General features: G+C 31.1%; 1 protein-coding gene across 1 annotated transcript in view; it reads right to left on the reverse strand.

Annotated features, from left to right (window-relative positions):
• Positions 1 to 18,340, reverse strand: part of LOC107437851 (iroquois-class homeodomain protein IRX-6) — a 173,974-nt gene extending 155,634 nt beyond the window's left edge. The window contains exon 1 of the mRNA XM_071183007.1: positions 18,068 to 18,340. Coding sequence (XP_071039108.1) covers positions 18,068 to 18,100 — 33 coding nt within the window. The 5' untranslated portion in view covers positions 18,101 to 18,340. The remainder of the gene's footprint in view (positions 1 to 18,067) is intronic.
• Positions 18,341 to 18,778: the final 438 nt, after the last annotated feature.

Here is an 18,778-nt window from a genome sequence, read left to right on the forward strand (position 1 = left end):
ATGAGACAACTTTTGTCAGCCGTGCTAAATTTATATTCCTAAAAGTCCTGACAAAACCTTTACAACATATTTAATTTCCTGAGAATCTTTGTGCTGCGCAGAAAGAAGAAGATTTAACAAATAAAAAAAAATTCTACCTTATATTTAAGTTTAAATTATAACTTACAAACGTGGCTAATGAATGCGAAGCTTTATTGCAAGGAATTTGTCTGCAGACTACATTAACAAGGGTTATTAATGGTGGTAGCACGAGTCGGTTTGATATCAAAGTCACGAGTTCATCTGTGACGTCATCTAATGTACAAATAACTACTGTCTTTTTTTATTAGGCGACAACATTAAGGCAATGTCATTACAAAAATTACTTTGCTAAATGAATTAAATAGTTGGGGACATTAGAAAAATTAAAAATGTACTCAATGCAAATCGTTATCATACGTATATGTAAGGAATTATCCATAATTAAGAAGACATCGACGAATCATTTCTGTAGCTTTAAATCACTATATTAATGTCTACGTAATTGATAAAATAAGTTTTGAGCTCTGTACAAGCGAAATGTGTAAACATATGAGTTTTTTAGATTCAAAACCAGTTCAATTTATTTTCAGAAGCTATGTCTCAAATTAATATTTCACTATAAAATAATAGGGAGAATTCGCAAATTTATATTAGCTTCCGTACGTAAGATTGAGGCAACTACGCATGCTCGTGTTTATTTTAGATGCTACGTATCTTTGCGTTCTGTTGGCATTATTTACCCTACAAGCTACAAGCACGCTGTTTACAGCTGTTAAATGTCGTTTTCTGTTCAAGCCTACCTTCAAACTAAAAACATGGACATGGAATGCGAATATGAAGAAATATATTGTTGAAATTTAGAAATGAATCGTGTGATCTTGCAACTATTGGTTCATTCAATAGCAAGATAATTTTATTAGTTATTGTTTAACATTATGGTTTCCCAATTGCACTAGTTAAATAAGAAACTAGATATATTTTCGCTATTTCAAAATTATAAATTATATTTATTTTAACTATACAATTTAGTAAAAAAAAAGTTAAATAATCAATTGAAATTCAGTAATATTTTTTTAAATATTAATAATAATAATAAGCTGCATTCTTTATCGCTGAATTCATCAAAATCTATAATCGACTAAATTTTTCTGCTCATAGACCCGCAGTTTTACGCAGAGCAAAGCATCTTGAATCGTAAGCCACAGTTTTAAAGAAGTAGTCTACATCCATGTTTATTTCGACAGTGTCTTACGACACGCTAAAACTTGTTTAAATTGTTTTTAACGAATTTTTCCGTACTGACTATCCAAGGGAAATAAATAAAACGCAAGATATGAAAGCAACTTATTTTCTCTTCTTCATTTCTTCAATAAAGGTTTATATTTTCAACAATAATAAACAAAACAAGGAAAACCATAAGCGAAAAACGGATTTTAAATAAAAGAATAAAAAATGAAGAAAAATGTAAAATTTATTAAAAATTTTAAAAAAAATTACAAATTAAGAAAATTAATAACAAAAATATATAATCTCGTTCAGCTATAATCACCTCACACTTATTTGGTAAACAGTAATGATATTCACGAAAACAATGCTTTCTAATATTGTGTTTATATAGCCAAAGCAAAATATAAGAATACAATAGTGTAAGGAGCTCCAAAAAAAAGTTAAGACAGAGGTGTTATTTTTATTTGCTCTTTTATTTAAAATCTTCTTTTTTTCTTTTCTTGTTTTCTTTGTGTTTTTATTATCCTTATATATAAGGATAAAGGCACCAAGAAAAGAAGAAAAAAAAAAGAAGGATTTGAAACGAAGGAAGAAATGAAAAAGAGAAAAGTTAAAAAATCATTCAATTTTATTATAGATAATTATAATTAACGATTACAATAATATTGTGATCATTATCGGTAACATAATATGACAAAAATAAAATATCTGAAATATTAAACATTACGAAAATTATTGAATACGATATTATTTTGAGTGTTACGAATTTTTATTTGGGGAACAAGACTATTGACAGATATAGGAATAATTTAATTTATTTAAAGTGGAAAAACATCGGGATAAGTTATTAAATATCGATATATTTTATAATATATAATGGTGTTAAAATTCGGCATTTACCGGTTATGAGGACTAATGTTCATGGTAGCGACAATTCGGAAAAGCAGTCGACAGCACACAGTCCCATAGCAGGTAAATACTATAAAAACATAGTATAGTTTGTCTACGGTAAGAACTCCCCCCCACCCTCCACAAAGTCGGAAGCCGTCTACTGCTATGGAAACAAGAATAGCACATTTCAGGGAGGGTAGCTTCTCTTCCCTCTAGGTCTAACACAATAGCCGGAAGAAATAATTCTTTTTTTTTCGCCGACCCCACACCCCTACTTGAAATAGTTATACCTCGTTACCATAGTCACCGCCACTGGTCCAGACGAATGTCCTGGGGAGTTCTTGCTTTAGACAAGCGATACATTTTAAGAATATACTTTGGTAAACAGTAATGAACTTTTTCTCATCTTTTAATTAGTAAATTGAATAGGTAAAAATGATGCTCCATAGATAATTTCATTTTTTACTGCTAAATGCTTTTGTTGCTAAAGGCTCACTATCAGTGCGTTAAAGTTGCGCTCTTCGAGCGACTTTCGTGACTTTCCTCTTCAGCTGCATACAAATGTGGGTTAGTTCCACTTAAAAAATTCCCTATAAAGCTTTATGCAGAAGGAATGTATGTTGGTACTTTATTTACGTTGTACTAGAGCTGCACAATGCGCTATTAGCGACGATCAGGAAAACATCCCTGAAGATGATCTGAAGATATGCCATCACAATAGGGATCCTTTGCAGAGGGGATGGCTCCTCTGCTTTGGTAGCCCGATGACCTGCGCACGAAGACGAGCACTTTACGGTAGAACAGTTTAACGAGGACCGATACCGCGCACCCTCGGTCCCCACGCACGCTGATCAAAGTGGTCACCCACCCGCTAACTGACTGCAGCTAGTGATGCTTGACTTCTATCAGAAACCGCGTCCTTACGATCAGTCCACAGCGGAACTTATCCAGAAGGTCTTTTGATCTTTGAGTTTGGTTCAAAATAAAGGCTTGACCACTAGTTGCCGCCAGACATGAATTGGATCTTATTTTTATTAACAAGGGTGGAGAGGAAGTCCAAAATATACAAAAATAAGCTTACGCTCCATTTAACAGCCCCATACATAAAATGTATGAGAGACAATAAAATTTCTATACTTTCGAAAATTGCATTTATCTCAACCTAGAAAATTCAATTTCTACACTTACCAAAGTCTTTAAGCATTTTTTTTTTAGTCATGAAAACTATTTTCTCAGAGATTTAAAAGTCTATCACGTAACAGTGTGATAGAGAAAGTCTTTTTTAAACCTTGCCGACATCGTAATGAGTTTGTAATTCGATAAGAAATCGTATTATAAATCTCAAAACATTATGATATTGACTCTGTGGTTTTCAGTACAATGTTTCCACCACTTAAGCATCGTTCAGAATTAAAAATTAAGCAGAGACGGCGGTTTATGACTAACTGAAATGGTTTTATATTTGTATTCACTCTTCTTTTATACTGATCGTATGAGACAAAAATGTTAAAGGCGGCTTAAAAACAATTTAAATGCTTCTTCTTTTTTTTTTTTAATGAAGGGAAAATTGGTTTCACTTAAACGTTATTGACATGCTCACATATTAATATAAAAGCTGAATACTTAAAAATTAAAACAAAATATGCGTTTATATTTTTATAAGACATTTGTAAAAATGTGGTTTTGAATTTCGCTCTAATTACATTCCAAAGTTTTGTGAAAATTAAATTTCTCCAGAATTTTCTATCCAAAGCCAATTTCTTCTTTCCAATTAAAAACAGAAACATTCTCTACAACAATGAAACAGAAACAAGGTAAAATTTGCTTTATTTAATCGTTATGGACACACTTACGTATTCATATAAAAGCTGAATATTTAAAATAAAATAAGAATATGCGTTTATATTTTCACAAGACATTTGTAAAAATGCGGTTTTGAATTTTGCTCCAATTACATTCCAAATTTTTTCTAAAATTAAATTTCTCCCGAATTTTCTGTCCAAAATCAACTTCTTTCCATTTAGAAACAGAAACATTCTCTGCAACAGTGAAACAGAAACAAAGGAAAATTTGCTTTACTTAAACGTTATTAACATACTTACATATTCATATAAAAGCTAAATATTTAAAATAAATGAGAATATGCTTGTATATTTTCGTGAGATATTTCTTAAAATGTGCTTTTAAATTTTGTGCTAATTACATTCTGCATTTTTTGCGAAAATTAAGTTTCTCCCGAGTTGATAATCCGTAACCAGCTTCTTTCCAATTAAAAACAGAAACATTGACTAAAGACAGATTTTTTTCTCCTTTTCTGCTTTTGTCTAACTAAAACTAATTTCTGTCCAGTTAAAAAAAATATTAAACAAAAAACAATATAGAATGAAAAATATAGAATAAAAAATATAGAATAAAAAAAATATATATTAAAAATAAGGAACATAAAAACAAAGGGATTTAAAGACAGAGAATTTTTTAGTTTAACTACTCAAAACTAATTTCGTTTCAATTAAAAAAAAAAAATAAAAGAGAGAGAGAGAGATGCTCTTAACCGCTTCCCTGATTATGCCGAATAAACTCGGGTATGTATATGTTGCAAATATTTATTATCCCGAATAAACTCGGGCAAAGCAGAATTCGTCAATACGTTTTGTTTTATCACGTTTTTATTCGACCGAAAGCAAAACAAAAAATAATAATAATCTGCTGTGATTGGAAGTTTGCCAATTTTTGTTTGTGAGTTTTGTTATTTGTGGGACAGCAGACGTGTTTTGTGCAATTGTATAGACCTTGGCCAAAGACAAGGTATAGACGCCAAGGTATAGACGATGGTTGATGAATTTACAGAGAAAAAAGAGTAAAAAAATGGCGTTCGCAAGCGAAAGTGAAAATAATGCAGATGATTTTTCAGATGATGAAGATGTGAACACATATAAAGACTAATATTTAACTTTTTTCATTTGGCCGAGATGATTTGGGACAGTAAACTGATGGTAAATTAAATATTTTTTGCGCTCAAAAGAATTAAAATTTCAACTTAGATCTCGTGTATTATGTTTTGTTTTAGTTCCTTGAGTTTAGTAATAAAATAAAAAAATATGTTGAATTTCTGCATTTTTTTTCTCCTTCAAAATAATTGGTAAGTGAATCGGTTAAAAAGAGATGATTAAAAAAGAATTGTGAAGATTTATTGGTGCTTTTTCATAAAGTAAAAAGGAAGCAATCCTTACATTTAAAAGAAAAGTACATATAATTAAAGAATAATTTTTTTTAAAAAATAACTTTTTAAATTCAGTAATAGTAATAACAAATCGATGCCAATAATAAAGTGAAACTTCAACAAGTATATTATTTCTTCATTTCAATAAATGCATAATAATGCGTAATTTACTGACTCGTGATGGAAGACCGATAATTGAACTGATCATGTTTCACAGAGTAAGAATTATTACTGCGATTGAATATAATTTGAATTAAAGCATTTTTGAAACTTTTATGACGTTTGCATTTATTATAAAATCATTTGAATCTATATGAATGTTTTCATTCTGTAAAATAATAATAATATTTTTAACATGAAATAGCTCATTTCCGATTATTTAGCGTTTTATGTGTTATAGCGTAAAATAACATACTTATCTCGACTAGTCATAATCGCCCATCCTTCATTAAAACTAAAACCAGTGTTGTGACATATCGCTTGTTGAAAGCGAATTTTAGGTTTCCTAAACTTGTCATTTTTAATCGTTTGACTTAGTTANAATGTGCTTTTAAATTTTGTGCTAATTACATTCTGCATTTTTTGCGAAAATTAAGTTTCTCCCGAGTTGATAATCCGTAACCAGCTTCTTTCCAATTAAAAACAGAAACATTGACTAAAGAAAGATTTTTTTCTCCTTTTCTGCTTTTGTCTAACTAAAACTAATTTCTGTCCAGTTAAAAAAAATATTAAACAAAAAACAATATAGAATGAAAAATATAGAATAAAAAATATAGGATAAAAAATATATATTAAAAATAATGAATATAAAAACAAAGGGATTTAAGGGCAGAGAGTTTTTTAGTTTAACTACTCAAAACTAATTTCGTTTCAATTTTAAAAAAAATAAAAGAGAGAGAGAGAGATGCTCTTAACCGCTTCCTTGATTATCCCGAGTTAACTCGGGTATGTATATATTGCAAATATTTATTATCCCGAATAAACTCGGGCATAACAGAATTCGTCAATACGTTTTGTTTTATCACGTTTTTAATCGACCGAAAGCAAAACAAAAAATAATAATAATCTGCTGTGATTGGAAGTTTGCCAATTTTTGTTCGGGAGTTTTGTTATTTGTGGGACAGATGCGCCCTCGCTGGACTAATGTAAATGTATGATAGCCAGAGCGATTTACTTAACTCTTGTCAAACGGCGATATACAGCAAGTAGTCAGTTGAGTTTAGGATTGTGCATGATTATCTGTAAAATATGCGCCCTCGGTGATTTTCAAATTTAGTATTGCGCCCTTAAGGACAAACAGGTTGCCGACCCCTGCTATAGACGATGGTTGATGAATTTACAGAGAAAAAAGAGTAAAAAAATGGCGTTCGCGCGCGAAAGTGAAAATAATGCACATGATTTTTCAGATGATGAAGATGTGAACACATGACAGATGTGAAGACTAATATTTAACTTTTTTCATTTGGCCGAGATGATTTGGGAGAGTAAACTGATGGTAAATTAAATATTTTTTACGCTCAAAAGAATTAAAATTTCAACTTAGATCTCGTGTATTATGTTTTGCTAATTTGAATTAAAGCATTTTTGCAACTTTCACTTTTATGACGTTTACATTGATTATAAAATCATTTGAATCTATATGAATGTTTTCATTCTATAAAATAATAATAATATTTTTAACATGAAATAGCTCATTTTCCGATTATTTAGCGCTTTATGTTTTTATTTTCGCTTAAAATTTAAATCGCTTGAAACGCTTGCAGATAAAATGATGTTTACGCACTCTAATATTTGTTTACTATACAACTGTACCAGCGCGTTATCGTGTAGGGTAACTCGAAATAATAAAGAAAAATATAGACATTCAATTGATCATGTTTCATTAGCGTATTAACCATTACTGTGATATTGTATATCGATTACTGAAAGCACGCGCAGTTTAAGCTTCCTAAACTTCTATTTTTAATCGTTGCTTTTAATACTATGTTTATGTATTTATTTCAATGCGAAAGTGAAATAATTTGGATATGAGGATAATTTGGATCGTGAAATTGAAATAAATCGAATAATTAATTTGGAATATAATTTTTATTCTTAGTGTATTATTTTTGTTTACTATATAATTATATTCATACGTTATGTCATAGAGTAACTCGAAATTGTAAAGAAAAACTCTGACATGCTATGGATCATGTTTCATTAGAATAGTAATATTACTGTGATATTATATATCGATTACTAAAACCGCGATTTAAGCTTCCTAAACTTTGATTTTTACTCGTTTGCTTTTGATACATTATGCATTTATTTCAATACGAAATGAATTTGGAATATAATTTTTAATCTTAGTGAAATATTTGTTTACTATACAACTATATTCATACGTAATCGCATAGAGTAACTCGAAATAATAAATAAAAATATAGTCATGCTATTGATCATGTTAATTAGAATAGTAATCAGCGATTTAAACTTCCTAAATTTCTATTTTTTTATCGTTTGGTTTTGATACATTATGTATTTATTTCAATGTGAAATTAATTTGGAATATAGTTTTTATTCTTAGGGTAATATTTGTTTACTATACAACTATATTCATACGTAATCGCATAGAGTAACTCGAAATTGTAAAGAAAAACATAGACTGAATTGATAACGTTTCACAAAAACTTGAACCAATGCTGTCAATTTTCAGTTTCCTAAGCTTGCACTTTTAAATTGTATGCTTTCGATACATTATCGTTTGCATTTATGATATTTATTTCTCTCAGACGATTTGGAAAACTATTCTTGTAAATAAAATGATGCTTACGCATACTGAAATATTTAATTGCTATACAACTGTAATCATACATATCGTGTAAAGTAATCCGAAATAGTTAAGAAAAATATCGACAAGTCATTGAATAGGTCATATTTCATAGCTCCAGGGTTGAGGGCGCCTTTTTAATATTCTTACTTAGATTACGAAGTCGTAACACGAACTTGTCTTATCAGTCGAAAGAGTCATTCCAAACTTAAAGCAAAGGAAATTAGAAATTTTTTTTTTATTTCTTTTATCTCAACCTATCCACAGTGCCTTTTTCCAAGTCCCTGCTTCCTGTCGCTCTTACCAAAAGGTATAAAAAAAAATTGTCCCACCCATACACGTCTTGATTTTTGATTGGTTGTTATGCTTTATCGGATTGGCCGCTGGGCAATTCAGATAAGTAGATGTTATTTTTCAGAAATTTTTGTTTTGATTATTTTACTTTTTTATTATTTTTTTTTTTTAACTTACCTCTTCACCGGTTATGATGGTTTGTTTGAGAATGTCACGCAAATCGTGTCCGCAGGATTTGCGTTTGCACCATTGAGTTTAGCTGCGGTTCCAGTGAAATTAATAGCAGGGAATAATGAAAAATGGCTCTTGCCGCGGAATTTTTACTTATGTTAAAACAATAAACATGCGAGGATTTTCTCCATAAAACGGATCATAAAAGAAAAACAATAATTATGTTTTATGTCCCCGAGCGTTTTATGAACTAGTGGAGATTGGTTGCTGGCAAATATTCGAATGTTTTACCTCAATCGTTATCGGTTTTTAGTATATTTCGAATGCCCATTTGTTCGAAAAGGCGGTGTATTTATCTGTGGGTTGGAAGAATGGAAGTTTTATTCGGGTCTGGAATGTTAAGAGCAAAAACATTCGTGTAAATCGTAAATGAAGTTTCGGCCTTGAAGCGAAATTAGAGTCAACGACACTTTTTTTTAGTTGAAATATGATTTATGGACAAATAAAAAAAAATTTATACTAATGCCACGAGTTCTATATCCGTAGAAGTCTGTCTGTTAAAGGCTTGCAAAACTATAGTTGAAATAAATAGGCATTTTTTATTCGTTGGTTTACATTTTAAAAAAAGTCAATAATAATGATATTAAAAAAATATTCTCAAAAATCGAATAAGGTGCGAAAAAATTCCCTTATGATTATGCTGAAAAATATAAGAGGAAATCGTACCAGGATTGAAAAAATTCCTTTATGATCATAATGAGAAATATAAGAGGAAATCGTATCAGGTTCGAAAAAAGTCCCTTATAATTACGCTGAAAAATATAAGAGGAAATCGTATCAGGTTCGAAAAAAATCCCTTATAATTATGCTGAAAAATATAGGAGTAAATTGGATCAAGTTCGAAAAAAGTCCCTTATAATTATGCTGAAAAATGTAAGAGGAAATCGTATCAAGTTCGAAAAAAGTCCCTTATAATTATGCTGAAAAATATAGGAGTAAATTGGATCAGGTTCGAAAAAAGTCCCTTATAATTATGCTGAAAAATATAAGAGGAAATCGTATCAAGTTCGAAAAAAGTCCCTTATAATTATGCTGANAAAATCGCCGACTTCCTCTTATAATTATGCTGATAAATATAAAAAAGTCCCTTATAATTATGCTGAATTCCCTTATAATTATTCGAAAAAAGTCCCTTATAATTATGCTGAAAAATATAAGAGGAAATCGTATCAGGTTCGAAAAAAGTCCCTTATAATTATGCTGAAAAATATAAGAGGAAATCGTATCAGAAACGAAAAAATTATTATGAAATGATAATGAGTATGATGAAAAATATAAGAAGATATGTTTTTGAGTTTAAAAATGATTTATCTACAAGAAACGTGTACTAAAAGATGCTGTAGAATTGTTCCTCTATGTAAATAGTTAAGAATATAAAAGGGATGTAAAAAATTCGCAAGCGCCTCCTCTGTTATGGAGGGACAACTTTCTATTTATTTATTTTGCTTGACTGTTTATTAATCATTTATTTTTACATTACGTTTTGCTGTGCAAAAACTATGAGATTTAAAACAAGAAGGTGTGCAAAAAAATATAGAGAGAGTACGACAAACAAAATAGTTTAAAATTCGATCATTAGTTCGAGAATCACCATCTGTTAAACTTTGAAAAATTACTATGCTGTCTGATGCTGTATGAAATGCAACTACAAAGTTGAAATTTGATGAGCTGAAAGGTCCACTTTCAGTAACAAATGTTATGCGTTTTTAATTATTTTTTTATTTACCCATTGGAAAAATTGTTTTTTTTTTGTTTTGGGTTTGATGGCGTGCGCACCTTATTTGGACGTCATTACGCTTTTAAACTGTGTTCACGAGTAATAGTTAACAGTGCGCATGCGACGTCATTGCATGCGTTGCTATGGCGACCGCTGCTGTTTGATAATTTCTACAGCTACGATTATTAAATATCAATTCACTAGCACATAAAACACGCTAACTCGATTCAATCCTAGAGTACCTTTTGATAGATGAAGGTTGGCATCGTCGAAAACTCCTCTCCCCCTTATTGGTGACCCGGACGTGGTATGAACTCGCCTACATCGAAAGTAACTCCCACTTCGATGAATAAACCGCATTGAACTGTTGACTTGCTATTTGTGACGGCGTCATCCTCCTCATCGCACTGTTGCTTCCCAGTTTCATTTACTCACAACGGGATCCTGCACACACTAGACTGCTAATAGCAACACAGGAGAGACCACACACACAACCGTGAACTTAATACAAGTCTCACGACAAACACTCAAATTCCGGTGAACTTTACACATCTCCCCCGGTCTTTCGCAAATACTGCAGCTAGTGGTATCTGTTCATCGAATTCTATCCCAGATAAAATTCTGGTGGAGGGGTGTATCATGGCGTAACTACCAGTACGATTATTAAACATCAATTCACTGGTATATAAGACATGCTAACTTGATTTTAACTGGAGGTACCTTTTGATAGGTGAAGGTTGACTTTCTCGATAACTCCTCTCCCCACGCTACTTTCCAACTAAGAAATTGCCATTGAAAATTCCAAAAAATTTTTTGAAAATCTTAGATTCTTAGAAAAATTTGAGATAAATATATTTTGCTTTCAAAAAAATTATTATAAATTGTATTAGAAAGAAGACAGTATAATTTTTTTCTCAAATTCGTTAGATATCAGTAAAAATAAGAGAATGTTGAAAAATTAATTCAGTTAAGGAAAAAAAAATCGCAACTGTAAGTTTCAAACAGAGCTCGGATCTATCAATCAGTGTTTATGAAAAATAAATTTTTACTTTGCCGATAGATTAGACTTTTCGCTAAATATGAACACTATTATTTTTTCAGTTTAAAAATGATGCTTAAATAATTTAAGAAGTTGTAATGGTTTAAAATAAAGTTCAAAAATTGCACACGACTATCTCCTGTTTTTATCTGAGATCATTGTGATTTGTTCATTACATTTTCTCTCCCCCTTTTGCTTTACCCATTATTCACTTGATCACTTTTACTTAGTTAACTTCCATTTCAATCCCTTTAGTTTATCTCTCCATGCAAGCTGTAAGCTAATTATCTCATCTTGAAATCTTTCGGTTTTATACTTTAAAGGCTTCCAGAATTTTCGAGATGGAAATATCCGTTAAAAAATTATTCCAATATTTTCCATCTGAAACTTTCTTAAGAGGAACTTTTTTATCTGGAACTTAATAAAAGGTTGATTTAAGATAAAGAGAGAGATATTTATGAAAATAAATTACAAATTAGATGTACTATTTAACTTCTAATTATTGATGAAACTATAACGGAAACTGTATGATGTTAATTGATGGTGCTATTTTCTCTTAAAGGAGGCTTGCGAAATTTTTAAAGGTTGCCTCTCCCAGTCAGTATGATTTTTTTATGCTCATGTGCTACAAAATAAATAAATAAATAAAAATAAAATAAAAATTAAAAGAAAAAAAAAGGTTGTGATCGCTTTATTACGATTACTGGTTCCCTATTGGTCAAATACTTCTTCTTTCTAGATTGACTCCGTTAAACGCCACAACATTTCAAATCATGGGTTGAAAAAACTGTCTCCATTGATGTTAGTTGTCGGATTGATTTTCATATCCTGCCTATGTAACGTGTTTCAAAACGTCACAAAATACTTTTCCTTCTTCACCATTCATATTTATATTGAAATCACATTCAAGCCAGTAATTATGCCTTGATAATAAAAATAATATNTTGATGTTTGTCGTCGGATTGATTTTCATATCCTGCCTATTGTACGTGTTTCAAGACGTCACAAAATACTTTTCCTTCTTCAGCATTCATATTTATATTGAAATCACATTCAAGCAGGTAATTATACGCTAATAACAAAAATAATATAAAAATACTTTAAAATATTATTATGTAAATACATTAAAAATGCCTGATAGTGAAAAGAAAAAGAGCAGCGGTCGCCATAGCAACGCATGCAATGACGACGCATGCGCACTGTTTACTATTACTCTTGAAAACAGTTGAAAAGTGTGTGGACGCCATCAAATCCAAACCATGACCCATTTTGCCAATGAGTGAAATGAAGAAGATTGAAATCAAAACTCTTAAAGTCATTTTGTGATTAATCTCTACATTTTTCAACATTCTAAGATTCAAGCATCTCTACAATCACTTTATTTACATTTTCGTTTTGGTTCACGATTTAAATTGTTAAAGATATTAACAATAATTTTTGATATAAATATCATTATTAATTATTTTGTTGTTGTTAGCTTGAGGCAAAAACTAATTTTCTGTGCTTCCTCTAATTATTAATTATTAATAGTGTAAGTTTGTTAATAAGATTTTATAACAGCGCGAAATGGTATCTCGCTATTAAAACGGCTTTAATTCCCGCCCCTCCCCATTTATATTTCCCGAAACGTATTTCCATCAAGTATTTGTCAACAGAGGAAAATGATTTCTTCCATTATCTATTTATCGTTATTTATTTTCCCCTTAAAAAATCTCATCTTGACACCATTAGAATCTTTTTGTCGAGCTGGCGATAGCTTCTGTTTTATCTGCACAACGAGTCTGCAATTTGGTATTATAAGTTCGGTGAACTCAAACAAAAACAGAACAAAACAAAAAAATACTTCCTTTTTAACCAAGTTTAAATTTTTAAAAAGTTCCATGAGACAATAAATAAAATCGCCGACTTCCTGTGAAAAATCAATACATTTGTATGAATATGATATCGTCTGCTTTTATAATTCTTGATTAAGATTGGTATCAAGTGTGTGGGTAAATAAAATTATTACCTAGAATAAATCAAAAGGTTATAATAATATCAAATAAAACAAATAAAACAGAGTTTAATCTTGCGATAGAGTAAAATACAGATTCGTGTTAGAGTAATTTTTAATAGGTTTAAAAATTACTCAACTGAAATGTAACAATTGTAATGATAGAAATTATATAACTAGCTGAGTTAAAGTTTTTAAAAAGTTCCATGAGACAATAAATAAAATCGCCGACTTCCTGTGAAAAATCATGAATATGATATCGTCTGCTTTTATAATTCTTGATTAAGATTGGTATCAAGTGTGCGGGTAAATAAAATTATTACCTAGAATAAATCAGAAGAATATAATAATATCAAATAAAACAGAGTTTAATCTTGCGATAGTGTAATTTTTAATAGGTTTAAAAACGAAAACGGAACAATTGTAACGTTAGAAATTATATAACTAGTTGAACCACATCATTTAAACTAGTTATCAACATACTAAATATGGTACATACATTAATGCATTTACTGAGCTTGATATTGCGATACAGTGGCTAAACTTAAACAATTGTAATTAAAATAAAAAATATCTGATATATGTTTCTGTTTTTTAAAAAAAATATCAGATTTTTTTTTAAAATTTTTTTCGATGACTATGGGTATTAATTACCTTCAAAATTTTATTTTACAAACTGTTAAGATCGGACTGTTAAATGGCGAGATAATGTAGAGTGCGATGTCAGAGCATTTTCTTATAATATCATTATGACTTTTTGACTGTTATGAATTGAGAATGAACAAAATGAGATTTTTTAAGAATAAAATCGATCTTAAAAGTAAAAATTTGGCTATGTCCTTAGGGTTCTCTGGGTTCTAAGGTCCTCAATGTCCTTAAGTTTAAGTTTACTAACAGCTACGTACAGTGGACAAATGAGTCCTTCAATAGCTTTTCATTGAATAATTGGATTTGCATGTATTATTATCTAATAATTCAAAGGCCGGGATTTAAATATGTGAATTAATTAGGGGAGGTGACATTTTGCATTATGAAATCAGATACTAAACCGTTCTTTCTCAAACTTTTTTTTTTTTGAACGGATACTTGACTCTTAATATATGGGAATAGCAGCAATCTGAAAAATAGGGTATCAAAAGTTTAAGAAGGATTGAAATTTAGGTTCGTCAATTCACTTTTTGTTTACTTGCCATGTCAAATAAGTTATATTTATAAATTTCTTATTTCTAGAGAATTATTTGACCTATTCTTTTCAAGCCTTGGATTTCAACCCTTTGACGCAGAATTTTTATTAATCATATTTGTAATACTTTTTTCATTATCGTGTAATGATTTTGGTTCAAAATAAATGAAAAGTATTATATTTAGCTTATAAATTAATGATTATTATTAATTACAGAAGGAAACATTGGTGTCTTTTTCTGCATTAAAGGTAAAATATTCCTAACATGGTTCAATTCGAAACAATTTTTTTTTTCAAATTTATATTTAGTTATATTTAGTTAGATCTAAGAAAAAGCAGTTGTTCATCGCTGAAATTTCTTTAATTTACAAAATCAATTATTGAATATGTATATCAATTATTGAATATGCATAACAATTATTGAATATGAATATCAATTTTTGAATATGTATATCAGCTATTAAATATGTATATCTTATCTATCAATTTTTGAATATGTGTGGGAAAATTTTTTTTTTCAAGCAACTTTTTTCTGTTTTTATATTTTAGTAAAAATATAATTCCGATAATCTAACAGATTTCATCTTGACACTGTTTTATATATTTCTATATTAGACAGTTTTTGATAATTAAAAAATACCAAAATACATTTTCTCTCGTAATTAGAGAATCAGAAAAAAGTATTTTAATTGAACACCGGTATCCTATCTGAGTCAAAGGGTTAACATATAAATTATTTTGTTTAAATTGGTGTAAAAATTGGGTCGAACTTCGAATATCTTCGGATAAACAAGTTTAATAATTGTATGCAAATGATATTTTAATTCCTGGAATATGGCACAATTCGCAATACATTAAAGTGACCAATGTATTTCTTAAATATTTGGATTATATTTACTAAATAGAAGCTACCGAGCCGTGGTGGCGTAGGGGATAAAGCGTTCGTGTGCCAATAAGGTGAACCGGGTTCGAATCCCAACGCTGGCAGGTCGATTCGAATTCCGCATCCGGCTTGCACCAACCCCAGTGCTGACATATCCTTAGTGGTAAACGGATCATGGGTTAAAGTCTCCTTGCCATCAGGCTAACCGTGGATGGTTTTCGGGGTTTTTGCCTCCATGTAACGCAAATGAGGGTTAGTTCCATCAAAAAGTCCTCCCCGAAGGCAATTTCCTCCCAGTACTTGATCTAGGAGTTCCCTTAGCTTCTGGATTGGGTTCAAAACTACAAGGGCCTAAGAGTTGAACATTCGTAGTCGTAAACCCAAAAATTGGGTCGGCTGTTCGACGACGGTTATAAAGTCCCCCAGTGTACTGATCGTTAAGACACGGTTCCCAGCAGATCACCGAAGTCAAGCATCACTGGCTAAGGTCAGTGTGCGGGTGGGTGACCACTTGGATCAGTCTGCGTAGGGACCGAGGGTGTGCGGTATGGATCCTCGTTAAACTGTGCTACCGTAAAGTGCTCGACTTCGCGCGCAGGTCGTCGGGCTACCGAAGCGGGGGTGCTATCCCCTTCGCAGAGGATCAAAATTGTGATGGCATGTCTTCGGATCATCCTCCGGGATGTTTCCCAGACCGTCGCCAATAGCCCATTGTGCAGCTCTAGTGCGACGTAAATTAACAACAACAACGACGGTTATAAAAAAATACTGAAAAATAAGTAAAAAAATGCGAAACTTTCCAATACTTTGTGGGTCGAAATTCCATTTTAAAAAAAATACGAAAAAAGTACATTTTTGCGGAGGATTTCATAACTCATATAATCAGCAGCATAAATCAGCTGGAAAAAAAAAATTTCAAAATTTTTATCTAATCAGCAATAATTAGTTAGTATATTTAAGATTATTCCCTTAAACCATCAGTATTAAGTCTAAGCTCTTGAAATTTCATTAAAAATCCGATAACTAAATCAAAAGTTAAAAAGAAGTTTTTATATATACTCCAGTAATGAGTTGTGGTAATACGTATTACACATATTGCGGGAGTTGGTAATAGGAACTGCGGTAATAGGTAAAGAATTTTATTTTTCTTCCTGTAGATTTACTATTCTTTATGTAAATAATCTTTCTTTTAGCTGCAAATATTTTGTAAGATTTTTCATCTCAAAACTTTTGACACAATTTAAAAGATCATGTTTGCAGCTTTGCATGCAAAATTCGGATTGGCCATAAATGAGGAGGGGGGAGTAAATAGCTTCTTTCCAGCTACAATACCAACAACTTTGTAAACATTCGATAGGGTTGCGATAAACATATACAAATGCTTTTAAAATTATCGGGGTGTTTACTTTCTATGCTCATTTTGGTCGATGCAAATTTAGAGTGATCCTTAGCAAATTTTGCCTGATGCATATTTAGCATGGTCATTAGCAGTTTTTGCCCGATAGAAATTTAACATGGTCCTTAGCAATTTTTGCTCGAAGAAAATTTAGCGTGTCCCTTAGTAATTTTTGCCTGATGCAAATGTAGCACATTCCTTAACAATTTCTTTTATGCAAATTTAGCATAGTCCTTAGCAATTTTTGCCCAATGCAAATTTAGCAAGATTATTAGCAATTTTTGCCCGATGCAAATTTAAATGATCCTTAGCAATTTTTGCCTGATGCAAATTTAAATGGTCCATAGCAATTTTTGCCCGATACAAATTTAACATGGTCCTTAGCAATTTTTGCCCGAAGTAAATTTAGCGTGTCCCTTAGTAATTTTTGCCTGATGCAAATGTAGCACATTCCTTAGCAATTTTCGCCCGATGCAAATTTTCCATGGTCCTTAGCAATTTCTTTTATGCAAATTTAGCATAGTCCTTAGCAATTTTTGCCCGATGCAAATTTAAATGGTCCATAGCAATTTTTGCCTGATGCAAATTTAAATGGTCCATAGCAATTTTTGCCCGATAAAAATTTTGCATGGTTCTTTTAGAAATGGTGGCAAAGATCCACCATTTCTAAAGGCTTCAAGCATTATCTTTCATACTGTGCAAACAGTTTTCCAACATAAAACTTACTTAGACATTTTCTGCTAAAAGAAATATAGTTTACATGGAGTTAGTATAGAAGCGTTTAATTATTTTTTCCAACCCTTGTAAGTACCTAATATGGGTAAAGTGTTGAAAGTTTTTTTTACCCCCTCCAAATCGGAAAAGTACCATTTTTTTCCCATCTTTTCTGATTGTTGGCTCCAAAAATAAGATGAAACTGAACAAGTTTTTTTTAAATAAGATAGTTTTTTTTCTCCATACAACTCAGATTTCCTCCACTACTCGAATTAAGTGTCCATAGAATAATATATTTTTATGTACAATTTCACTGTCTAGATGTCCGAAAGAGATCAAAGATTTACCAGACCGGTGACAGTTACGACCCAAGAAAAACAAACATCCCGAGTGCCTCGTAAATAAAAGTCGACATAAATCTGAAAGACAAAAGCATTTTTAATACTCACTGTTAACCGCAAGATCGAGAAAATCCCGGCCATCGACAACGACCGCCTGCTACTTTCGAATCAACAGCGCTATCAACTTGATATTGGACTACTCCTATAATATAATGTTCCTTTAAGAGATCAATAGAATAAATCTGAAATTAAAAGCCCTAAAGACCACTCCCGGCGACTTGTTCGATTTTTAAGAGACGTCGTAATTTAGATAGCGGACACTTCTATTTTCTGGAGACGTTTCAAGATGTCTGCTTTCGAGTTGTTAAAACGCTTATCGGCGAAATCGGATCTTAATGTTCAGTGGCCACAGCTATTAAATTTTGAAATATACTTCTTTTATTTTTGGCGCTGATAAAGATTCATTTATGACTTTATTTATCTGGGATTTCTGCGGTGCCGTGAAGGCAGGTGGTTATTTTGTAACTCTGTCGAATATCTTGTTGGAAAGAAGCTCTGAAAATTCTGCAAAAGTTTGGATTTTAACAGTAGGGCTCTTAAGTTTCAAGATAACAGAATGTGGTTTTACTATAAAATTCTTTATCACGTCCATTCGTTTTGGAGGTCTTTAGTACCGTCTGACGTCGGATTTCCTATAAAATTTTCTGAACGTCTAATGAGGGAAGACATCACCGCCTTTACTTCAAACTAGATATCTCATACTTCATCACAGACTTCCGTAATATTCTATGGAGAAAAAAAAAGAACTTCTGTAATTAA

Source organism: Parasteatoda tepidariorum, chromosome 7 (assembly GCF_043381705.1).
Source record: "Parasteatoda tepidariorum isolate YZ-2023 chromosome 7, CAS_Ptep_4.0, whole genome shotgun sequence".
NCBI classification, from domain to species: domain Eukaryota; kingdom Metazoa; phylum Arthropoda; class Arachnida; order Araneae; family Theridiidae; genus Parasteatoda; species Parasteatoda tepidariorum.